General features: G+C 42.9%; 1 protein-coding gene across 1 annotated transcript in view; it reads left to right on the forward strand.

Annotated features, from left to right (window-relative positions):
* The window catches only part of LOC141082912 (uncharacterized), a 784,035-nt gene that overhangs the window by 703,050 nt on the left and 53,405 nt on the right, over window positions 1–27,580 (forward strand). Inside the window, exon 18 of the mRNA XM_073566962.1 lies at window positions 15,167–15,337. Coding sequence (XP_073423063.1) covers window positions 15,167–15,337 — 171 coding nt within the window. The remainder of the gene's footprint in view (window positions 1–15,166; window positions 15,338–27,580) is intronic.

Consider the following 27,580-nt stretch of genomic DNA (forward strand, 5'->3'; position numbering starts at 1 on the left):
TTGGCTGAAAAAGAGCGCAAAACAAACTTTTGAAACGCGACTTTGGCGCGTAAGTAGCCGACCTCGTGGCCGACCTCATCCTAGGGTCGGGTTTCGTTTCATGAAACCCGACTTTGCCAAAAGTCGGCGACTTTTGAATTTTTTCGACTCGTTTCGCTCAACTCTAGAGAGTATAAGAGACATGTACGGGATGGAGACGGGTGAGTATAAGAGATATGTACAGGACGGAGACGTGCCAGTATAAGAGGCATAGCAACTGACGGAAAGCAGTGAAAAAATTCTAATGACACATGGTAAAGTGCAGAGTAGGTTTTATTGAAAGGTGAAACGAACAGAACATGGCTAAAAAATGACATTGGCAGGAAAAGCCGGGTGACAAAGGCTGCTCCAAATGATCAATCATGAAAAATACATCAGCATTGTGAAGTGCCTAAATATCTAGACATGAGTAGTGTTTGCCCATAGACATAACCATAAATACAGGGAAAAGTCCCTAAATAGAGTAATAGCAGGCAAAAACATACAGAAAGTAAACAAGGGAACACTTACACAAGAAGGAGCAGCAAGTGGGACCACAGCCGAACCCCAACGCGCGTTTCGGCGATTGTGCCTTCCTCAGGGGGCTTGTGTTAATGCTGAAAAGGGCCCATTATATAGGGGAAGTGAAACTGAAAGTAACAATCAAGCCCAGGGTCAAGACACACCCAACCATCTCAGAGTGACAGTCACAGCAGACGCAGACAAATCACAGGAGGGGGTTGAAAATGAAAGCACCAATCACGTCCGAGCACTAGACACGCCCACCCATCCCAACAAGCGAACACCGCTGGCGCTGACAAACCACGGGGCCCCGTGTAGTCAAACGTCAGACGGTGGGCGGGAGGGAGGAGGGGAGATGTCACGTGGCCCGTGACGCAATTGGCGCATGCGCAGTACAGACAGAAGAGACCGCGGCCATTTTTGAAAGAGGAACAATGTAAGGGCAGAGCTAAAGACGGCGCCTGTATATAACTAAAGTAGTGTGTCAAGCAGCCATTACAAGATTGGGAATAGGGGAAGAAGGGACAGGGTAGATACCATATTGGGTACAGACAACCAAAGATAGACACTAGATAAAAATATATCTCTCTTTCAGTTATATAATACATATAAACGACAAGTATATATAAGAAAATAATGACAATAATAATGCAAAGAAGACTAAAGAATGTCCATATTAGATCATAGCTCCACACAGACCAAATCTGCATGTCAAGTGTAGAGCCTAAAAAAGAAAAAGGAAAAAGAAAAATAGTCCAATGCAAAAATCAGGTGACCAAAGGTTGGGTGTGTAGAGAGGATCCTTAGGCGTCACATCCCCATAACACAAGACTGGAATATTCATTCACATGAAGGGCCGAGGAACAGCAAAAGCACGAAGTCACTATAATAAGAATAAAACAAATTAAAAACATGCTAAAAACCACAAACCAACATCACATAATTGGATTACAGGAAAGGAGCAAAGGAAAGGCTCTCATTGAGGCCATGTGGATGAACAGTCTTAAGTCGCCAGATCCACCTGGCTTCAAGTTGGCTAAGTCTTTTAGATAAACCCCCGCCTCGAACATCAATTTTGAGCGCATCGATGCCTTTAACCTTCAATAAGGTAGCATCACAATCATGATGATCAAAAAAATGACGTGGTATAGTTCTAAGGGTGGCAGGGTCCTCGTGTGTGCGTGCCGCTTGGATACCCAACACATGCTCCCTCACTCTTACCTTGAGCTGCCGTGTTGTAAGGCCAATGTAAATCAGGCCACAAGGACAGGTGGCATGGTATATGACATATCTAGTGGTACAGGTTATTCTCTGACGAATGTCATATGTACTGGTACCACTAGAGTCACAAAAAGAATTACCACGTATTATGTTGGGGCATGCCACACAACCACCACACGGGACACAGCCACCCCCAGAACTAAATTTATCCAAGAAAGTCAATGGTTTATGGGCAATGTAATGACTGGAAACCAGATAATCTCTAAGATTCTTAAAGCGCCTGAAAGACATAGATGGTCTATGTGATAGGAACTGGTTGATAACTGGGTCAACCCGAAGAATCGGCCAAGCTCTCTGTAAGGCCATACGTACCTGGTTGGACCTAGAGCTGAACGTGGTAAGAAACCTAATAATCCCGTCTGTTTGAGAGTGCTGGACAGATTCAGGGCGATATAAAAGATCATGATGGGAAGCATACTTAGCCCTATTAAAGGCTCGCTTGATTGACCTGTGGCTATAGCCACGTACCAGAAAATGTTGACGCAGGATTTCGGCCTGCCGGAAGAAATCATCATCCGTGGAGCAGATCCTACGAAGACGTAGGAACTGCCCCACGGGGACGGCACGAATGATATGCTTGGGGTGACTAGAACTAGCATGTAACAAAGAGTTAGTGGCGGTTATCTTCCTGAAGATGTCCGTCTGCAGGACCCCAGCATGGTCCCTCTTAATAGTAACATCTAAAAAGTCCAGGGATTCCCCACTATATGAAAACGTTAGATGGATATTAAGATCGTTGCCATTTAAGAGAGTAATGAGTTGTTCAAGGTCGACGGGTGTGCCATGCCAAACGAAGAAAATATCATCAATGTACCGTGTCCAAAGGGGGACACGGCACATTGAGAGACCCTCGTCTGACATGAAGAGGTCCCTCTCCCACAGCCCCAGGAAAAGACCCGCATAGGAGGGCGCATAGGCCGCACCCATCGCGGTCCCCTGGAGCTGTAGGTAGAAAGACCCCTTGAACACAAAAAAATTGTGTGTGAGGGTGAACTCAAGTAGTCTCAGCAGGAGGTCCCTTACACCCAAACTAAGGTTGGAAGTACTTAAAAAGTATTTGACAGCCCTAAGGCCATCAATGTGTTTGATGTTGGTATACAGGGACTCCACATCCGCCGAGACCAAAAGAGTGTCACCCCCAAGGCACAACCCGTCGACCCTGCGCAGCAGATCACCTGTATCCCGAAGGAAGGTGGGGAGGCTGGTGACAAGGGGCTGCAGGTGGAAATCAATCCATTTATTCACATTTTCCAAGAAATTCCCCCGTCCCGAGACAATAGGCCGCCCAGGTGGCACAGAGGAGCTCTTATGTATTTTGGGGAGAAGATATAGGGTAGAGACTTTTGGTTCAGGGACAATTAGTGCATTATATAGCTCTTTGGTGATAATGCCGTCCTGTGTAGCATTTTTGAGAACAGTCTCCAGCATAGCGGAGTATGCGGAGAGAGGGTTATATGTTAATTTTTTATAACAGACAGTGTTATTAAGTTGTCTAAATGCCTCCTTCTCGTACATATCTACCGGCCACAGGACGACATTACCACCCTTGTCAGCTGGTTTAATGAGAACCCCAGGTATATTTTGAAGTGATCTCAGCCTACATCTCTCCTCAAAAGAAATATTGTCATTAGTGATAAACCGAGGAATATTATAGAACTCCTCTGTGACCACCCGGACAAACATGTCAATGGTGGCACAAGAGGATAGTGGGGGGAACTTCTTGGATTTTGGTCGAATGGACGTGGGAATCTTACCTCCATCGTTCTCATTTCCAGATGCCAACTCCTCCAGTATAGTTAACGCCGCCTGTTCCTCCTCTGTGGGAAACAGGGATTGCATGTCGTTAGAATGAAAATATCTCTTAAATAGCAACGATCGAGCCAATTGCGTCACGGACCACGTGACATCTCCCCTCCTCCCTCCCGCCCACCGTCTGACGTTTGACTACACGGGGCCCCGTGGTTTGTCAGCGCCAGCGGTGTTCGCTTGTTGGGATGGGTGGGCGTGTCTAGTGCTCGGACGTGATTGGTGCTTTCATTTTCAACCCCCTCCTGTGATTTGTCTGCGTCTGCTGTGACTGTCACTCTGAGATGGTTGGGTGTGTCTTGACCCTGGGCTTGATTGTTACTTTCAGTTTCACTTCCCCTATATAATGGGCCCTTTTCAGCATTAACACAAGCCCCCTGAGGAAGGCACAATCGCCGAAAAGCGCGTTGGGGTTCGGCTGTGGTCCCACTTGCTGCTCCTTCTTGTGTAAGTGTTCCCTTGTTTACTTTCTGTATGTTTTTGCCTGCTATTACTCTATTTAGGGACTTTTCCCTGTATTTATGGTTATGTCTATGGGCAAACACTACTCATGTCTAGATATTTAGGCACTTCACAATGCTGATGTATTTTTCATGATTGATCATTTGGAGCAGCCTTTGTCACCCGGCTTTTCCTGCCAATGTCACTTTTTAGCCATGTTCTGTTCGTTTCACCTTTCAATAAAACCTACTCTGCACTTTACCATGTGTCATTAGAATTTTTTCACTGCTTTCCGTCAGTTGCTATATTTAATATGCAGTGTGTTCTGCACTATCCATTCATGTGCTGGAATCTTGGTTGTGATTACCAACACATCTAGATCACTATGATTTTGATTATCCACCCCAGCACATTTTGCTGTCTTTCGTTTTTACAGTATAAGAGGCATGTACAGGACAGAGATGTGTGAGTATAAGAGGCGAGTACAGGACGGAGACGTGTGAGTATAAGATACATGTACGGGATGGAGACGGGTGAGTATAAGAGATGTGTACAGGACGGAGACGTGCCAGTATAAGAGATGTGTACAGGACAGACACGTGCGAGTATAAGATACATGTACGGAACGGAGACGGGTGAGTATAAGAGACGTGTACAGGACGGAGATGGGCGAGCATAAGATACATGTACGGAACGGAGACGGGTGAGTATAAGAGATATGTGCAGGATGGAGACGCGCGAGTATAAGAGATGTGTACAGGACGGAGATGTGCGAGTATAAGATACATGTACAGGATGGAGACGTGCGAGTATAAGAGACGTGTACAGGATGGAGACGTGCGAGTATAAGAGACGTGTACAGGATGGAGACATGCGAGTATAAGAGACGTGTACAGGACAGAGATGTGTGAGTATAAGAGGCGTGTACAGGACGGAGACGTGTGAGTATAAGATACATGTACGGGATGGAGACGGGTGAGTATAAGAGATGTGTGCAGGATGGAGACATGCGAGTATAAGATACATGTACAGGACGGAGACGGGTGAGTATAAGAGACGTGTACAGGATGGAGAAGTGCGAGTATAAGAGACGTGTACAGGACGGAGATGTGCGAGCATAAGATACATGTACGGAACGGAGACGGGTGAGTATAAGATGTGTGCAGGATGGAGACGTGCGAGTATAAGAGACGTGTACAGGACAGAGATGTGCGAGTATAAGATACATGTGCAGGACGGAGATGTGTGAGTATAAGAGGCGTGTACAGGACGGAGACGTGTGAGTATAAGATACATGTACGGGATGGAGATGGGTGAGTATAAGAGATGTGTGCAGGATGGAGACATGCGAGTATAAGATACATGTACAGGACGGAGACGGGTGAGTATAAGAGACGTGTACAGGACGGAGACGTGTGAGCATAAGAGACGTGTACAGGACGGAGATGTGCGAGCATAAGATACATGTACGGAACGGAGACGGGTGAGTATAAGATGTGTGCAGGATGGAGACGTGCGAGTATAAGAGACGTGTACAGGACAGAGATGTGCGAGTATAAGATACATGTGCAGGACGGAGATGTGTGAGTATAAGAGGCGTGTACAGGACGGAGACGTGTGAGTATAAGATACATGTACGGGATGGAGACGGGTGAGTATAAGAGACGTGTATAGGATGGAGACGTGCGAGTATAAGACACATGTACAGGACGGAGACGGGTGAGTATAAGAGATGTGTACAAGACGGAGACGTGCGAGTATAAGAGACGTGTACAGGACGGAGATGTGCGAGCATAAGATACATGTACGGAACGGAGACGGGTGAGTATAAGAGATGTGTGCAGGATGGAGACGTGCGAGTATAAGATACATGTACAGGACGGAGATGTGTGAGTGTAAGAGATGTGTACAGGATGGAGATGTGCGAGTATAAGGCTACTTTCACACTTGCGTTTTTTTGCGCTGCGCACCGTGCGCTGTGCAAACGCACATAAAAAACGCATCATGCGTTTGTGTGCTTTTTTTGCGGTTTTGGGTGCGTTTTTTGCGCATTACCATGCGCACGTATGCGCACCCATAGACTATAATGGGTGTTTGGCTGTAGAAAAACGCATTGCGTGCGCATACTTTTTTGGGGCAAGTCGGACGCACAAAAAATGCAACAGGATGCATTTTGTGCGCCCGAGAGCACACTACAAAAAAACGCATGCACATACAAACGAGTACAAACGCATGTGTATGCGCACCTATGCGCACCCATGTAACAGATAGGGAAAAAAAACGAATGCGTTTTTTTGCGCTAAAAAAAGCACAAAAAAACACAAGTGTGAAACCAGCCTAAGAGATGTGTACAGGACGAAGATGTGTGAGTATAAGAGACATGTACAGGACATGGAGGTGTGAGTATAAGAGACGTGTACAGGATGGAGACGTGCGAGTATAAAGGGCCTTTTACACATAGCATATAAGAGACGTGTAAAGGATGGAGACGTACGAGTATAAGAGACGTGTACAGGACAGAGATGTGCAAGTATAAGAGACATCTACAGGACGGAGACATGCAGACTTACAAGTATAAGAGATGTGTACAGGACATAGAGGTGTGAGTATAAGAGATGTGCACGGGACAGAGATGTGCAAGTATAAGAGACGTGTAAAGGATGGAGACGTACGAGTATAAGAGACGTGTACAGGATGGAGAAGTACAAGAGACGCGTAAAGGATGGAGACGTGCAGGTATAAGATGTGTACAGGATGGAGACGTGCGAGTATAAGGCCGGGATCACACACAGCGAGATACGGCCAAGTCTCGCAGGTTAAAACCAAGATCTGACGCCGGCACTCCGGAACGGAGCGTGCAGCTGCACAGCAATACATGGAGCTGCACGCTCCGCTCTGGAGTACCGGTGCCAGAGCTTGGTTTTAACCTGTGAGACTCGGCCGTATCTCGCTGTAGTGTGACTCCGGCCTAAGAGACGTGTACAGGAAGGAGACGTAGGAGTATAAGAGACATGTACAGGAAGGAGACATGTTACTATAAGAGGCGTGTACAGGATGGAGACATATAGGTATAAGAGACGTGTACATAACGGAGATGTGTGCGTATAAGAGTGTGGCGCCCCCAGGAGTATGGTCACCACAGTGGCATTGCCTTCCTCCATGGAGGGTGATCTCAGGCTTGAAAGCAATGAAGGGTCTCTCTAGCAGTTAACCATGTCATGCAACACGGTTCCCACTCTGGGCCAGCAGAGGGAGCTCTGAACAAATACTAAGGGGAAGAGCTATTCTCTGGGGGTCAGAAAGGGGAAGTTAGTTAGTGTGAGGAAGGCAACGAGTGTAGACGTGTGGAGAGAAGCTGGAGGTTGAGCTGAGGATAGAGAGCGCCCTCCCAGTGATTGCGCATGATCTGGAGCCTGGTCTCCACGGTTGTATGGATACTGAAGGTCCTGCAACAGCAACCAGAGGAGTAGGAAGCTGTAAATGCTCTATTCCCACCTAAGACCCGGAGGCACAACAGCGACGGGTGAGCCAAGAGAAATAGAGGGCTAAAGCTGTCTGCCATACGAGGTAGATCCAAAAGGGAAGAAGAAGGAGGAACTTCAGTGTAATACAGTACTGCATGTACCTCAAGTAAGCACTAGAGAGGAGACTACACAACCCATCTGACAGAGAGATTCCTAAGTTGCTTCCAGGCTAATCAGCTCCTGTGCCATCTGTAATCTGGTCCCTGGCTGCACTTACAAAGTAAAGGTAAAGAAACTACACTTTGCTGTGTCCTTGCCTTCTTCCTGCAACTTCTTCAGCACTGCTACATCTCTGTGCCAGACACTGCACCCTCTTCCTCAACACCTATTACTACTGCCCTGGGACTACAGCCCTGCCTGTGGAGGGCTATAACATCACTGCTGCAACCCCACCATCTGTCCCAGAGGATCTGTCTGCAGCGTCGGCTTAACACCTCCCTTGCCGAACACCACAGGTGGCGTCACGAATCATTCATAAGCTTTATTTCATAACTGAATCCCCTTTTACATGGGCGCCCAGGGCCACGGACCGGGTCACCGCTGCTGTGACACTCCCCTCTAAGAGACCAGCCCGGTACCGAGTACCCCACAGCCCTGGGAGGGCGACCCAAGAGACGTGTACATGATGGAGACGTACGAGTATAAGAGATGTGTACATGGCAGAGATGTGTGAGTATAAGAGACATCTACAGGACGGAGACATGCGAGTATAAGAGACATGTACAGGACGGAGACGTGCGAGTATAAGAGACGTGTAAAGGAAGGAGACGTGCAGGTATAAGAGATGTGTACAGGACGGAGATGTGCGGGTATAAGAGACATGTACAGGAAATAGAGATGTGAAAATAAGAGACGTGTACAGGATGGAGACGTGTGAGTATAAGAGACGTGTACAGGATGGAAACGTACGAGTATAAGAGATGTGTACAGGACATAGAGGTGTGAGTATAAGAGACGTGTACAGGATGGATACGTGCGAGTATAAGAGACGTGTACAGGACAGAGACGTGTGAGTATAAGAGACGTGTACAGGACAGAGATGTGCGAGTATAAGACATGTACAGGACAGAGACGTGGGAGTATAAGAGACATGTACAGGACAGAGACGTGCGAGTATAATAGATGTGTAAAGGATGGAGATGTACGAGTATAAGAGATATGTACAGGACGGAGACGTGCGACTATAAGAGACGTGTACAGGATGGAGACATATAGGTATAAGAGACGTGTACATAACGGAGATGTGTGAGTATATGAGACATGTACAGAATGCAGATGTGTAAGTATAAAAGACACATACAGGATGGTGATGTGTGAGTATATGATATATGTAGAGGATGCAGACATGTGAATATAAGAGACGTTTACATACTGGATGTGTACAGGATAATCCAAAAGGGTAAAATTGCAGTCTAATCTGATGTAATGAGAATGGTCTTGGTCATTGGAGGTCAACCACTTCAAGGCCAAGTTAGCTTTTAAATAACTTGATCTAGTATTTCTCTGTTCAAGGAACTTCCAAACTGGAGAGTGTTGGTATGTATGAGGCCAATTTTTAAACGTTCTTGGTAGGGTGGATAGCAGCATAGCAATGTGAAAAATAAATACTCCAGGATAAAACTAAGGTGTCAGAAAATATGGTTGCATTAAAAGATAACTTATTCTACTGTAGAGGGTAGCATAAAAGTCAAGAGTGGTCAACTGTATTCCTGGTGGGCATCCCACTCTTTTGTTCACTTTTTCAGATCCATTTACATGTACATTGAGAAAATGGAAAACGGTCTTAGGAGCGCAGGAAAGAGACTCAGACAAGAGATGGGTTTAAACCACAACGCGTTTCGACGGAGGATCCATCTTCATGGAAACTTCCACCTGATGAAGATGGATCCTCCGTCGAAACGCGTTGTGGTTTAAACCCATCTCTTGTCTGAGTCTCTTTCCTGCGCTCCTAAGACCGTTTTCCATTTTCTCATTGCTCCTAGCCTCCATTGGAGGTTTTCGGCTGGAGCTGCGGTGGAGACCTGACATCCTTGTCTGCCCCTGGATTACTTCCTAAGCGCTCCTCTATGACCGCTTATCACTGACTCTCATTTACATGTACAGGCAGATCTTCCATTTAACACAAGGCTCTCTTTGGGGGCATGACAGTGTATTGTAAGGGTTCCAATGGATTGTGATGAATAAGAAAATGCTCACACAAGAATTGAATTTACTACATTGATTTACTATATACAGTGATAAGATCAAATAATAAACAATATAAAACTATAAATACATATGCATTAATCAGAAACAGGCATTATTTATACATTACATTATTCAGATAATCTCATCTCCATGTCCTCTCTGGTCTGTCACATCTCTTTCTCTGTGTCTCTCTCTCTCTCTGCTCATCTACCCTCCTTTTATCCCCCCCAAAAGAATCCAAATGTGTCTTAGTTAAAAAGCTTTGATCTATCCTTGAATGCTAATGAGAAAGTCCCCTGACCAGATAACATCCTTGGGAAACGTTTACACACCCAATCTAATTATGGCAACGAAGGTCCTTTGTTGGTAGATAAGTGTAAGCCAGTTATTTGCTCTGCTTGGACAATGTGACCATCTGGTTGAAACAAGTTTCAATGACCTTCTAGGAAGGATCAAAGAGCTATATATATATATATATATATATATATATATATATATATATATATATATATGTGTGAACAACGACAAAGCAAAGTCCAGCAATAACGTGAGCAATCCTAGTCCTATCTGCACTACTTTCCTGCATTATTGCTGTTTTGAACTGCTTGGACCATTGCATATTAATGGATTTATGAATAAAAAGAAAGAAAAAATTTTTTAACAGCATCCTGGATTGCTCACGTTATTGCTGGACTTTGCTTTGTCATTGTTCACATATATATATGTCGTTGTTCACATTTGTATGGATGGACTCCTACATCCAGATCCGGGCACAACGGAGTTAACCAAGTCAGCTGAGGTTCCAGGTGGTTCACAGGAGTGAGCTGGTCTACATTGTTGGATATATATATATATATATATATATATATATATATATATATATATAGTATAACTGATTGAAACTATATCAATAGTTGGTATTAATTAATTGGAGTGTTGAAACCATTAAAAATAAATCATAGTATACATTCCACCCCTTGGTTTCAATCACTTTAATTAATTAACCTGCCACTAAACTATACCATTTATCATTATTTGCATTGCTCATATATATATATATATATATATATATATATATATTTGCTACCAATAGAAAACCGCTTGGTAAAAAATAACATCCTGGGCTTAAAACGGAGCAAAAACAACATTGGACCAACAGGTACTGAAATATCAAATGTCTGTAGAAATCTTCTTTCTTCGGATCTTCTTGACCGCAATTTTTAAATGGGTCTCTGTTGCAGGGAAAGCACTCGGATTATTATGCCCTCATCACTTTGGGGTGACTTCACTACTTTCCCTGGTTAGCAAAAGAACAGACTCTAAAGAGCAATCTGTCCCTGCCCTTCATGACATTAACCCCTCGTTTCTCCAAAGCAATGGGTGAGGGAAGTGCAGGTGTCCATGGCTGAGCATAAGAGTACCTTTATCTTCTATTGCTGCCACTGTCCAGGACCTTATTCACCCTGGTGACGCTTTAGCAGCATCTGGGCTCAGTGTCATCGCTCAATTGGACATCTTCAGTCTAAACACAGCCTGCACTGAGGGAAAGTGAACTTCACAATCATACTTGAAAGTTCCAAAGTCTTGGCAGAGCTAACTCAGTCCAAAGCAACAGTCCAAAATAACTCAGTCCATGATATATTCACAGTCTAAGATAGAATAACTTGTTCAATATAACTCAGTCCTGGTGGCTTGTTTTCCACCCCTTGATCAAATGAATCAAACAAAATTACCGTAGGTTTGTTGGTCCAAATTGTGCCCAGAATGACCTTTGAAATTTTCTACTGTAGCAAATATTTCTACTCTAGATAATAATACTACATAAAATATATATCATATGTGTATGGACTTATACACTGATCAAACACATCAAATTCATGTCAATCACATTTGCATAAGAACGCTGATCATAATTACCAGTACAATCATGTTCATGAAGATCACAAAATAATGTTATTACTAATCAGAATCAGTACAATTACATGTTAAGGAAAACCGAACCCAAACCAATTTGCTATTAACCCAATTCTAGCAAATTTTTATTTTTACATAATAATATACACATTACATCAACACACACAGTCTGGCTAAACCTAATGCACTCATTCAGTAAGCAGGAGAGATTCTCATTTATATATAGACAAACACACACTTTGGGTACCCACACATTTGCATTGCATGACTCAGGTGTAGGTGAACAAAGCTATATCAAGACATTAACAAACTAGCATTCATTGAAATCATTTAACATATATATTCTTCAAAACCCAATTTGCACGGGAGCTCCCAAAAAATAAAAAAATGTTAAAACTCAAAAATAAGTCATAAAATATAATCTTATATTAGGTAGATGGACTCCTTTTTCACTACTGCAGGAATAAACTATTTACAGTGCACTGTATTTACATGTTAATTAAATGGCCAAGGTTTCTTCTTTCACTCCTGCAAACAAACAAAAGGTTAATTACACCCCCCACCCCCCCAATCCAACATGTAGTGGACTGAAAAGAGAAAAAACAATTCCTTTAAAAACCAAGAATGCTAAACACAGTACAATTAAAATTCAGAATATGAGCTCATAAAAAATAAAAAATATACCAAATAAAAAGTAAAAATAAACATACCACGTGGATTTTTCTTAACCAATTTTAATCAAGGGATATCCATGACAAATATACAAAGCACATACAGTGACAAAGACAAACACTTAGTACAAATAAGTCATCTATTATCTTGTCAACCCCCCAGTATATTATCAGTCATCTAACTTTAGGTCAGTCTTAAATTCATTGTCTGTACTGTCACTCCCTCTTTTCCTTGTATGTTTCTCTCACATGGCTCCCACATACAGAATCATCTTATATCTGCTGTGGTCTTTTGCCTTTTAAAACATCAAGGTCTATTACAAACCCTCAGGTGAGGAATGTACATTTATGCATCACCAAGACCAAACCCAATTCATCATATATCAGCCAGCGCATACGTCACAGTATGCTCACAGGAGTATTTATCATCATATATCAGCCAGCGCATACGTCACAGTATGCTCACAGGAGTATTTATCATCATATATCAGCCAGCGCATACTTCATAGTATGCTCACAGGAGTATTTCTCTAAGAAACTCTAGAATGAAAACAAACATCATTAGACATCTAAAAATGGCAAAACTGTTCAAACAACAATTTTCAGGGATATTCAAGAACTTTTATCTGCATTTAAAATTAGTCCATGAGGGAATCTTGGCAGGGGGTGTAGTATGCCATGGTATTGGAAGAGTGCAAGGGGCGGTTACAGTGGGGGCTTTGCATGCCTCCATCAGGTGTCCCACCTCTATCTTTCCAACCCCCCATCTCATTTGTCGCCACCCTCTTGGGTCTGGCGAGTTGCAATTTACCTTTTCTCCTCAGATCTTGCCATCTCCTCAACAGGTCACTTGTAGAGATCCCATCTATATCCTGGAATGGAACTCCACTAGCCATCAGGTCACAAAACAACTCCTTCCTGCTCCAAGTTGGGTATCATCCTCTTTTCTCCTTTCTTGATCTACTCTCTTTACTGTACTATTTTTTGATACTTTTGCTCTCTCTAGAGCAGATAGCTGGGAAATTAAATTGCATGCTGTGTAGATATTAGTGGAATTTCCCATAAGTGCACTGAACATAGTGAACAATGGGGCTTTGTATGACGCTGGGGCACCTTCTATGAACTTATTCTTCATCAATACTGTCAATATTGCAGCATCTGGTTCCTTCCAATCCTCAACAACAGCAAAATGATCATTCAGATCAGGCAAAGGATTGCGAGTTATGACACCTATGCCTGCGATTTCTCTCAATCTCTGAACTCCATCTGCAAGAGCCTCCCATCGTGTCTGTGGTATTAATTCCATGGGAGAGTCATACACTTGTGCCACAGAATCCCTCACCAAATGCAACAAAGAGAAAGTCTCTGTAGTGTCCCTTGCACGTCTCATTTTTAGACGCACCATAGGATCAATACAAATACTACAAAGTCCTACTGCCTCAAGACGGTTCAAGATTATAGTATCGGCTCCCTGATCCCATAATCTGAGAATCCATGCTAACAGAGGTTCTCCTGCTTGCTGCCTGTACCTGGTAGCTAATTCTGTTAATTCTCCAGCTGTATAATTCCTAGTTTCTTCGGTCATTGAAGCTTCTGCTCCTGTAGCTGCGTTTCCTGCATCCATCCTATCCCCACTACGCTGTGTGACTTCTCTCCTAGTTTTAGTAGTCACAATCGGTCTGGCTTGCTTTTCTTCCTCATCTGTCTCACTGTTACAGAAATCACATTCTAGCAAATCTGACCATTTCTCATGTGCAATCATGGTTCTAATCTGTGCAGTACAAATATCTGACACTGGCCGCTGTCTCCTCCTGCGCCTATTCTTATTCACATTTTTCATTACATAAGCTTCAAAATTCCTTTGCATATTGTCATGCTGTTTCATTTGGTCTCTCAAGGCTGATTGCAAGCTAATCCTTTGGTCTAAAACTGTATGCAGCTCTAAACGCAAATGATCTAGCTCCTCCTGTAATCTTTGGGACACTTGCACAAAAATCCATCCAACGGCTGCTGCAGCTTTCTGCTCTTTTGCATCATACCTTAAGAGATCAAATTTGGCAGCCACATCCTGAGGATTTGATAACCGCTGTCCCTCCATATATTTGTTACATTCCTGTGCCATTGGGGTCCACTTTCCTGGTAACACCCATTCTGGCAAAGATCTGACACTACTCTCAACTGCTTTCCTACGCTTAACAAACTTATTCAATTTTGCAAACATTTTTATTCAAAACAATCCCACTTCTGACACCAATTTGTATTGTAACGGTTCCAATGGATTGTAATGAATAAGAAAATGCTCACACAAGAATTGAATTTACTAAATTGATTTACTCACAGTCAAACAGGGCATTAGGTGGGTGTGAGCTAATACTTCTCCAGTGTCCAATGTCCATGAATCCCCTTTGCTTGTACAGTACTGTAGCCTCTGTATATCATTTTTGCAGTGAGTCGCTCTGGCTGTGTTCTGTATTGAGAGCTACAATAGATGGTGGGGGAAAGGAGAGTTGTCAACCACTGATGACTGATGACACAAGTTCCTCCATCAGGTTTATGTCTATTGTATATTACACGTGCTGCAATAGTCACTAATTTATGACATGCCATAAAGTGAGGACATTACTCAGAGATTCTGGATTTCTGGTGTCAGTGGACATATCCACCACACACAAGAAGTGGCTTCTAGTGATGAAATGTATGAATTTTACAAACTGATGGCATTTTCTCTCCACATTCACAATCTACAGATTTTATACTAGCACACTGTGGATGCTTCATCCACCTCTCATCTTATTGTTCCAGGTTGGCTGGTAATGGTCTGCCAGAAACGTCCTGCATCCATTTGGCTTCAGGAATATGGAGTAACCAGTCTCTTAAGAAACTTGACCTGTCTAATAACCGTCTGTATGGTCCTCACTTCAGTGTCCTGATGAAGGCTCTGTCCAGTCCAGACTGCGGGATAGAGGAATTATGGTGAGTGTAAGAAATATCAGCTACCACTAAATAAATAAATAAAAATGTGCATGACTTAAAATGTTTTTTTATTGTTCAGATCCACAAGAAAGCATCAATTCATAAATAGAGAACTGGAATTGGAATTTTTGTCCATTCCCCATGTTTGGGATAACAATGATTAGAGGAGATGTTTCATCAAAGTTTTTATTTTGTGATCCTTTCTAATCATGGTATGTAATTATGTATAAGTGCATTAGAATACTCACCAATTGCAATTTTCCCCAATGTCCAGAGCCGCTCTGGTCCTTTTCCAGCCACGTGACCTGACAACAGACTAACGGACTCATACAGGAGTTTTTGTGAGCCAGAATTCGCTGACTCGGTGTAAGTGTATGGAGCTTTAGGCCGGATTCACTAGCGAGAAATACGGACGAGTGCTATGCGAGAAAAAAAATCACATAGCACTCTGACCAATGTTAATCTATGGGGCAGCTCACATCAGCCGATTTTTTCTCGCCCGTATTATACGTGCTGAGGAAATCGCAGCATGCTGCGATTTGCACCGTATTACACCCGAAACTCGCCAATGCAAGTCTATGAGGGTGAGAAAAAAAACAGATTACACACGGACCATGCGTGTGACTTGCGAGAAATATGCACCAGTGTCCTTTAGAAAAGCTTGCAATTCAGTGCGCTATACTGTAAAATCACACTGACAGGCTAAAATAGAATAGATAGAATACATGTATACACATAGTATAGGTATATATATATATATACACATACACACAGTATATATATATATTTCAGTGAGATACACATATATATATCTATATTTCATAGCGATCTAGATAGCAGAATAGGTTAAAATTCAATTGTCGCCATCTGTAAAATCATTACAGAACCCGACAGGATATGAGCCATGGTTTGCATACAGTAAACCATTGCATATCCGTTATTTTTTATATGCCCCTCACTAATAATGTTAGTAGTTAGGGGTTAAAAAAACACTCACACATTATGAAAAAAGACTTTTAATGAAATAAATAAACACACAGTTTTTGCCATCTTCATTACACTCCCAATCCATTTGAAGCCATCGTTCTTCTGAAAAAAGACACCTATCCATTATTAATCCACTAGTCTGAAAGGGGTTAAAAAACACACACACATTAAGAAAAAAGGCTTTTAATGAAATAAATAAATACACATTTTTTCAATCTTTAACCCCTTCAGATGGATTGCGGTGTGGGACTTACTGTACGGCAGACAGGTATGGATATTGTTGCTTTTTATTTTTTATTTTTTTCAGGAGAACGATGGCTTCGAATGGATTGGGAGTTAAATAAAGATTGAAAAAATCTGTATTTATTTATTTCATTAAAAGTATTTTTTCTTAATGTGTGTGTGTTTTTTAACCCCTTTCAGACTAGTGGATTAATGTATAGGTGTCTTATTGACGTTACAATAGCAAGGTGACATTAACCCCTTATTACCCCATATGCCACCGCTACAGGGCAATGGGGAGAGAGAGGGTAAGTGCCGAAATTTTCTGGGGTGGCTGGGGGCAGACAATGGTCCCTCTCTAGGCTATTAATATCTACCCTCAGTCACTGGATTGCCCTCTCTGGGGCCAGTTATTTTCTGTGAATTAAACCTTTAATTTAACACCTACAGCTCCAAAATTTGACACACACAGACTACTAACATAACTGTAAGCAAACCATGTCTCATATCCTGTTGGGTTCTGTAATGATTTTACAGAAGCCGACAGCGGAATAGCCGATAAATCAATTATCTATAGCTCTATGAAATATAAATATATATATATATATATATATGTGTCTCAGTGACATACATGGGCGTACCCAGGATCAAAACTGGGGGGGCAAGCCGTGGTCGTTCAGGTTGTAAAATTTTAGAACGAAAAAGGTGAATGAAACAATAATAAACAAATGACCGCCATACACAACACAATCCCCTTTACCAAGACCAATAATACCAAATACAGGGGAGAAATACCACCACACCATGAACAGATCACATAGTGACTGAATAATACCACATACAAGGAGAAATACCGCCACACCATAACTAGACTACATATTCCACTTCATAGTGACCGAAAAATACCACTTACTAGGGACAAATGCCGCCACACCGTGACCAGACCAGAAATTACCACCACACAGTGATTGAATACTACAATACTGATCATGAATACAAACCACAATACTAACAACACTGTTATTACCACCAGAAGCTCTGCATATACTGTATAAATAATACAGTGATCACCAGTAACATTATACACAGGAGCTCTGTATATAGTGTACAGATAATACAGTGAGCACCGGTACATTATATATGGGAGCTCTGTATAATGTCAGTGTACTGGTAATTCAGTGATCAACAGTGACAATATAGACAGGAGCTCTGTATATAGACAGTGTACAGGTAATACAGTAATGACCAATGACCTTATATACAGAAGCTATGTGTATAGTGTCAGTGTACAGGTAATACAGTGAACATCAATGACATTATACACAGGAACTCTGTATATAGTGTAAGTGTACAGGTAATACAGCGATCACCAGTGACATTGTACAGAGGAGCTCTGTATATAGTGTGCGTATACATTTAATACACTGAACTCACCAGTGACGTCTGTAGTTGAAGTCCTTCGTCTTCACTTTTTTTCATTCAGCACAGACCAGCACTTCTTGCAGCCAGGGCTCATCTCTGCAAAATATAACACAGTCAGAAATAGCTGATCACATCCAGAGCACTTCCCCACTTTTTTTCCCGACTTCAACACTATGTCAGATGAAATAAAAGCAACATAGTGCCACACTGTATAGTAACAGGATCCCCATTTTTCTCCCTCCATGGAAAACAGTTTCCTAAAAAGTAAATTATATGACAGTAGTATTAATATCTCTAATTTGATCCTAAAGAAATTATGTTCCCCACTTGTCACCATAAGCTAATACAGCATGTTCCTCATTCTGGCCCCCAAAAAGTAATTAAGTCCCTTTTTATTTAATCTCGCCGAGCCTGGCACCCTTTATTTTATAATATGCCCCATCCTGGCCCCCCATGTCCATTGTCTAGCCTGGCCCTAATATCTGCAGCCTGGGCCCTAGATATTCATCCTGCCCCCCAGCTATCCATACAGGCCCCCATATATGTCCATTGTCCTCCTCCCCCCCATATATCAGTCAAGGGCCCATGTGTTGCCACCCTCCCATATATATCCATCTTGGTCCCATGTGCTGCTCCCCCCATATATCCATCCTGGCCCCTTGTGCTGCACCCCCCATATATCCATTCTGGTCCCTTGTGCTGCTCCCCCAAATATATCCATTCTGGTCCCTTGTGCTGCTCCCCTCCATATATCCATCCTGGTCCCTTATGCTGCTACCCTCATATATCCATCCTGATTTTTTGTGCTGCTCCACCCCATATATCTACCCTGGTGCCATGTGCTGCTCACCCCCATAAATCCCATGTGTGTATATATATATATATATATATATATACATACACATACATACACATACACTGTATATACTAGCTGAATAGCCCAGCGCTGCCCGGGCATAGCAACTAACTGGGGTTAGTTATAGCAAATTATAATTATCCTCCATCCCATAGTCCCGTGCCCATATACCCATCATACATATCCACGATCCCATAGGCCCATGCCCATATACCCGTCATACATATCCTCCATCCCATAGTCCCCGTGCCCATATACCCATAATACATATCCTCCATCCCATAGTCCAGTGTCCATATACCCATCACACATCCTCCATCCCATAGTCCCATGCCCATATACCCATCACACATCCTCCATCCCATAGTCCCATTCCCATATACCCATCATACATATTCGCCATCCAATAGTCGAGTGCCCATATACCCATCACATATCCTTCATCTCATAGTCCAATGCCCATATACCCATCATACATATCCTCCATCCCATAGTCCCGTGCCCATATACCCATAATACATATCCTCCATCCCATAGTCCAGTGTCCATATACCCATCACACATCCTCCATCCCATAGTCCCATGCCCATATACCCATCACACATCCTCCATCCCATAGTCGTATTCCCATATACCCATCATACATATTCGCCATCCAATAGTCGAGTGCCCATATACCCATCACATATCCTTCATCTCATAGTCCAATGCCCATATACCCATCATACATATCCTCCATCCCATAGTCCCGTGCCCATATACCCATAATACAAATCCTCCATCCCATAGTCCAGTGTCCATATACCCATCACACATCCTCCATCCCATAGTCCCATGCCCATATACCCATCACACATCCTCCATCCCATAGCCCTGTGCCCATATACCCATCACACATCCTCCATTCCATAGTCCCATTCCCATATACCCATCATACATATTCGCCATCCCATAGTCGAGTGCCCATATACCCATCACATATCCTTCATCTCATGGTCCAATGCCCATATACCCATCATACATATCCTCCATCCCATAGTCCCATGCCCATATACCCATCATACATATCCTCCATCCCATAGTCCAGTGCCCATATACCCATCACACATCCTCCATCCCATAGTCAACCATTATGACATCATAATGAGCTTCGGGGCTTGCAACCTATGATGACACCAGCATCGCCATGGCAACCATTGTGACATCATGATGAGGGGCGGGGCTTGATACGCAAAAACTTTTTCCCCACTATGTAGATAGGGGCAAAAGTGTTTGGTGAATTGGAACGTGTGGGGTTAAAATTTCACCTTACAATATAGCTTAGGACACTCTTGGGGTCCAGACGTGTGACTGTGCCAAATTTTGTGGCTGTAGCTGCGATGGTGCGGATGCCTATCCCGGACATACACACATACATACACACACTTGAGCTTTATATATTAGACATATATATATTAGTGCCTTGCCACGGTATTCGGCCCCCTGGAACTTTTCAACCTTTTCCCACATATCATGCTTCAAACATAAAGATACCAAATGTAAATTTTTGGTGAAGAACCAACAACAAGTGGGACACAATTGTGAAGTAGAACAAAATTTATTGGTTATTTTAAATGTTTGTGGAAATTCAAAAACTGAAAAGTGGGGTGTGCAATATTATTCAGCACCTTTTGCTGCGATTACAGCTCCAAGTCGCTTGGGGTATGTCTCTATCAGTTTTGTATATCGAGAGACTGAAATTCTTGCCTATTCTTCCTTGGCAAACAGCTCAAGCTCAGTGAGGTTTGATGGAGATCGTTTGTGAACAGCAGTTTTCATCTCTTTCCACAGATTCTCGATTGGATTCAGGTCTGGACTTTAACTTGGCCATTCTAACACCTGGATATGTTTATTTGTGAACCATTCCATTGTAGATTTTGCTTTATGTTTGGGATCATTGTCTTGTTGGAAGACAAATCTCCGTCCCAGTCTCAGGTCTTCCTTGACCCTGCTGAAGAAAAGCAGCCCCAAACCATGATGCTGCCACCACCATGTTTGACAGTGGGGATGGTGTGTTCAGGGTGATGAGCTGTGCTGCATTTACGCCAAACATATCGTTTGGTATTGTTGCCAAAAAGTTCGATTTTGGTTTCATCTGACCAGAGCACCTTCTTCCACGTTTGGTGTGTCTCCAAGGTGGCTTCTTGCAAACTTTAAATGACACTTTTTATGGATATCTTTGAGAAAAGACTTTCTTCTTGCCACTCTTTCATAAAGGCCAGATTTGTGCAGTGTACGACTGATTGTTGTCCTATGGACAGACTGTCCCACCTCAGCTGTAGATCTCTGCAGTTCATCCAGAGTGATCCTGGGCCTCTTGGCTGCATCTCTGATCAGTCTTCTCCTTGTTTGAGATGAAAGTTTAGAGGGACGGCCAGGTCTTGGTAGATTTGCAGTGGTATGATACTCTTTCCAATTCAATATGATCGCTTGCACAGTGCTCCTTGGGATGTTTAAAGTTTTGGAAATCATTTTGTATCCAAACCCAGCTTTAAACTTCTCCACAACAGTATCACAGACCTGCCTGTTGTGTTTCTTGGTCTTCATGATGCTCCCTGTGCTTCAAACAGAACCATGAGACTGTCACAGAGCAGGTGTATTTATACAGAGACTTGATTACACACAGGTGAATTATATTTATCATCATTAGTCATTTAGGACAACATTGGATCATTCAGAGATCCACAATGATCTTCTGGAGTGAGTTTGCAGCACTAAAAGTAAAGGGGCCGAATAATATTGCACGCCCCACGTTTCAGTTTTTGAATTTCCATAAAAATTTAAAATAACCAATATATTTCGTTCAACTTCATAATTGTGTTCCACTTGTTGATTCTTCACCAAAAATTTACATTTGGTATCTGTCATGATCCAGGTTGGATCTGACACATAAATGTACAAATAACCTTTTTTTCCTTGAGCTGTGTGCTCGGAGTTGGCTTTGCCCCCGGTGGCCATTCTGCTGGAGGCGGTGTATCCAGGGTCACGCGTGTCATATAAATTCACCCTGCTGGAGGCGGTGTCCAGTCACACGTGACCATGACAGTATCTTTATGTTTGAAGCATGATATGTGGGAAAAGGTTGAAAAGTTCCAGGGGGCCAAATACTTTCGCAAGGCACTGTGTATATATATATATATATATATATATATATATATATATATATATATATATATATATATATATATACACACACTTCCTGGCTCTACCATATGTATGCATCCTGGCTCCCCCATACATCCATCTTGGCCCCCATATATCCATCCTGGTCCCTTGTCCTGCTCCCCATATGTATCCATACTGGCTCCCCATATGTATCGATCCTGGCACCTTGTCCTGTTGCCCCCATGTGTCTCCAGCCTGGTCCCCCCCTACCAAGTGTCTCCAGCCTGGTCCCCCCCACCAAGTGTCTCCAGCCTGGTCCCCCACCACCAAGTGTCTTCAGCCTCGTCCGCCCCAATGTGTTTCCAGCCTGGCCCCCCCAATGTGTCTCCAGCCTGGTCCCCCCATGCACACATGCATGCACAAACACACACACAAGAAAGAAAATTCCTCTTACCTTCCTGCGCTCCCAGCGCTGAATGGCATCCTCCTACTCCTCCTCTCTGCAGGTCCGGCATGCACAAGGTAAAATGGCCACTGGCATAGCAGAGGTTTGCTGTGAATGTGTGTGCCCGTCGCATGACACTGACGTCATACGCCGGGTGCACACTTGCCAGAATACATCGGGACGTGCGACGTGGCAGTTCAGGCAATGAACGCTGCGTTCACGCGCCCCTGCACATATGCGGCCTGCGCTTTCAAAGAGCCCGCACCCCTTAAAACCGCAGACTTTTTTTCTTCTTCTCCCCCTGCTTCTAGGGGAGGTGCAGATCCCCCCGCCCCTCGGTGGGTACGCCCATGCTGACATGTATATATATATATATATATATTGTATATATGTTTTCACGAATATTTGAGGCTATGGACCCATTATATGTCAATTTTGCAAGCCGGCGAGAAAATGTCACCGCACTGATGTCATACGGATGCCACACGGATATTTTGATGCGAGGGAATCGTATCCTAGCATCAAAAACGGATTACATACGGATCACTGTTCATGAAACATTGATGCGATTTTCGTCTGTAAAAAACGGACTGTATTTTTATACGTTAAGTGTGACTCCGGCCTTATTCTGAGGCTCCATAGACTTACATTGATGAAATTAGCTCCAAACTACACAACAGTCCCTGTGTGGGCCAGTGAAGAAGAGGAGCGGTCATGTGGGACCAGAGCAAAACTGGAAACTGGAGAAGACAGTATATTGGTAAGTATTTTAATGTACTTACACTTCATTAAGTGGGATAAGAAAATAAAAAGTTGAATGTGACTCCTTTTTTTATGGTCTCATTCAGACATCAGTTTTTTGGCTTATGAGCAAAAAACAGACCAAGTTTCAACAATGATTTTCATCACATTCATCAGATTCTTATCTAAGTTTGGTCAGTTTCAACATCTTTTTTCACTGATAAAAAAAACAAAGTTTCTCCACCTTCTCCTATTTAACAACAGATGGATTCTACAAGTCTTAAACAATTTTTGCACAGGAAGTGTACATTTTGTGGTTTAGTAACCACTGTGACCGCTAGGGGGCGCTGTGTGGATGTCCCAAGACAACAGATGAGTGGCAGATTCCTGAAGGATAGTTATGTATCTCAAAGTGGGTGGCTTTAAGATGGAGACTTGTGTATGTGTGATCAGCAATATCATTGCTGAGGTGTTGTTTCAAAGTGTAAGGGAGAAGTCTTCAGGTAATAGATGGGCGGGTTCTGGTTACCTACAAACCCTCCCAGGGGTGTGTCTGAAAACGCCTGTATTAAATGGCTTTGTGAGTGTGTGAAGGACCTGTGATCAGGTCATAGTCACGTGACCCAGTGGGCGTGGCTATAGACCATATAATGTGACCATGGTAGGTCACATGTGGTGAATGCTGGGACCCGGTTGGTCCAGTGTGAAAGGTCCCGCTAGGAGAAGGATCTCCTGGCTAACAGCCTGTGTGTGGCTGTGTGTAATGGCTGCCAGAGTCTGAAAGTTCCCTGGAGGGAATGAATGCATGCAGCATGGAGGAGCAGCCATGAGAGAACCCTGACGTGGGTGAGATAATTAGGAAGGCTGAAGAGCCTGTGTATGCTGGACATTGCTGACAGAGGGAAACTCTGTAATGGATGCTATGCTGGTAATGCTGTTAAGTTCTATTCATTGTTCATACTACTCTTGGGGATTTTTTGAATATGAATATGTGACAGGATTGTGACAATACCATTGTACATTAATTGCATAGGTATTATAGCCATTTATATAAGGTCTATATATCATTGATTGTGGGATATGCCATTGATTCATGGCTAGACCCTTGTATACATCAATCCTGGGGGTTCTTTCACAAAAATAGGTGATATAATTATATTGTGGGGTATTGGCTGATTCTTATGGGCAACCCTTTAGAGCCCTATTATACTATTCCCATATTTTACTATCTTACCGCTGGTTTAATATGTGAGAATTCTCTATGACTTTTTGTACATATACTGTCATCTTATGCCCATCTTACATAGCGGTGTACTTATATGTTTTTTACATTTATCTAGACCCCATAGGGAATCGAACCACAGGGAGCTGTGCGCGTCGCTTTGTGGGGGCGCTGTGCCGCTGACAGATGGGTGTCTCTATGCTACACACGAAGGCCTGTGTCTCCTTTGACCGGCATCTATTCCTAGCATGACGCCTGCTCTGTGCAATGGCACTGGCCGACCTCAGCGCGCATGCGCCGATGATGCTCTGCTGATTGGCCGATTCCGGTCACTTGACCGCGGTTATAGGGCATTTTAAGGTCCTGTGGAGATGTGGATACCATCTCCTTGATAAAGCGGCTTTTTAGCGCCGCGAAACGCGCGTCGGGGGTCACTGCCAGACGCTCCCACTCGCCCTCCCTTTCCTGTGTCCCCTGGTAAGTTTTTTGACCACATTTACTTTGTTTCCTGTGACAGCTGTCCGTGGGCATACTTCCTTTTACTGCATTTTAGGACTGTACCATCTTATTATACTTCATTTTGAAACTGCTATTTGGGTCATTCATTTTTTGACAATATAATCAGTCCAGCTGTGCAGGATGACACTATATTCAAGCCCTTTAACTGTGGACATGTTAGTAGTATCTTATACAGGAGGACACTGTTTCCATCTGGGTTGTTGAGGGGTTGCCTTTTTGGGTGTGTATTCATCTGTTTTATATTGACACCTCATCATGATCTTGTGCACTTTTTGTAATTTATTTAATAAATTATGATGTTTTTCCAATCATCGTTTCGCTCCTTTCTTTCTCTGCTGGTTTAAGTGAACTTTCTGTTGCTGCTGTGGTTTATGAGGCGTGAATAAACCGCATGGACTGTTTTGATTTGATGAAAATCCTCTGCCAGATGTGATTTTTTTTTTTTTTTGTGGCTGCAAGCGAGTATCCGCTACTAGATGACAGCGCTACCTCACAATTTACATAATGGATGACAAACACCTTGCCCAAGTCATTTTTTAACCTGCTCCCTGCTACACTTGCTGCCCAGTGGGTACAACCCTGGAATGCTTCAGAGGCATATCGGAGCAGTGCAAACTGCATCCACCATCACCAGGGTGAGTCAACTGACGTGCCCCAAGAATTAGATGGACATGACCCCAGGTCACTTCTGAAGAGCATCCAATCAACCCAGGATGTATCCACATTCACCATAGCAACTCACCTGTGTGATTTTTTTTTTTTTCCTGAGTAAATGACCTGAAGGATTAGAGGGTTACGCCTTGCGGATAGCCAGTGTAGCAGGGAGTAGGTTTAATAATGGTTCAGGCAATGTGTTTGCCATCATTTATAAAAATGTACACTTCCCGTGTAGAAATAATTTAAGACAAGAATAATCTGAATGATGAAGCCTGATTGATGACTGCAGAGGGTGGTTGAAATGCGTTTGTTATTTTTTAATCCGTCCACAATAAATTTCTTTTTACCACTCACTGACTTATTGAACTTTTAGACCTAATTCTCAGCATTCCACAACACAATCATGCCTGGAGTGTTGCAACTGTGATTGCTATCTCTTCACTATTCCACAGTCTGACAACTGTAACTGTAAAGAACCCTTTCCTATTTGGATGTCAGAATCTCCTTTCCTCCACACAATACCTTTGCAAGTCAAGATATAACACGTCAGCAGCAGGACCAACATTCAGATTTGCATTTACCATTTTATAGAAACCCATAATTTTGGTTAGATAGGACTTGTCATTCATGAAGCCATACCAGTTGTCAGTTATTATATTATTTGCTGTATATTTTTGCAGCTTGGGACTTTTAATACCCTTAATTTTCACACCACTAATTTCATACTTATCAAATGATAGTTGATTAGATGCAGGAAAGATGTATATCTTTGTACCATGTTAGCCAGTAGATAGAAGAATATTCAGGATTGAGAGTCCTCAGTGGTTGATACCTTTTAATGGCTAACTGAAAAGATGGTAACACATTGCAAGCTTTCCAGACTACTCAGGTCTCTTCATCAAGCTAGACTAAATTTGTACTCCGAGATTCTTCTCTCTCTGAGACTTGAAGTTACCTTATAATACAAGTAATTTAATGTCTATCATGTTATGACCAGGGATACAAAAATGTTTTGCCACAGGTAGATCCATTCTTTTTTCTCTTATTGTGTGACAATGAGAATCTCGGAGTACAAATTTATGAAAACTTTGGACACATTCAGTGCAGGAATGAATGTGTCGCATGGATTTATGTCTTTTTACATCAATTAAGGAATTTTCTCTTCAGACCTTCTGGGGTCATCACAACACAGATCTAGACCCCATCAGAGGGCAATAAAACTTTCAGGCTCCTTATCTATGAACTGCTCCAATATTTATGTTTAACCCTCTCCCATAATGACAATCTGCTTCACATCACTTGTCTTATCTATTGCGTTATTTCTGTGCTGTCTAGTGTACAAATATGTGATTCTTCAGATGTTGTATTAGTTCAGCCTGATGAAGAGACCTTAGTTGATTAGATCCACATTCTTAGCTTTCTCGAATACTGATACCACGTTAGACATTTTACAATCTTGTGGCATTGATCATTTTACAGATGAGATACAGTGGTCTGTCAATTATTGACTTCAACTCCCTCTGTACCCATGGATCAATTCCTTCTGGCCTGTTGCCTTTGTCAGTATTTAATTTGTTCAGATGTAGCAGAACTTTTAGAGATTTAATTTAGTAATGCCTAATGATGAGCGAGCATACACGCCACTACTCGGTACTCGCCCTCGCATCTCACTGCTTGAGCTGCTCTGTGCTCGCCGAGTATTTCCGGGGTTGCTCGGTGGGAGCTTGGGTTCCCGCCCTGCATGTTTGGGGCTCTTAAGAGAGCCAATGAACATGCAGGGATTGTCTGCCACACACTAATGCTGCAGCCATGTTGGTTGTGGCATTACAGTGATTGGCTGGCCGCACAGCGTCATCAGGTCTATATCAGACCTGGGGCCGCCATACGCGTCACAGTCTACTACGGAATCAGCCAGTGTAGGGAGAGTTGCTGCTGAGCTGCGGTGAGATTTGTTTGGTTCTTACTTAGTTGAGATAGATATCCACAATAACAGTCCTTCTGAGGACTAATAAAGCTGCATAGATATCA

This window comes from Dendrobates tinctorius, unplaced genomic scaffold (genome assembly GCF_039654945.1).
Source record: "Dendrobates tinctorius isolate UK_male_01 unplaced genomic scaffold, ASM3965494v1 ptg000019l, whole genome shotgun sequence".
Taxonomy (NCBI): Eukaryota; Metazoa; Chordata; class Amphibia; order Anura; family Dendrobatidae; genus Dendrobates; species Dendrobates tinctorius.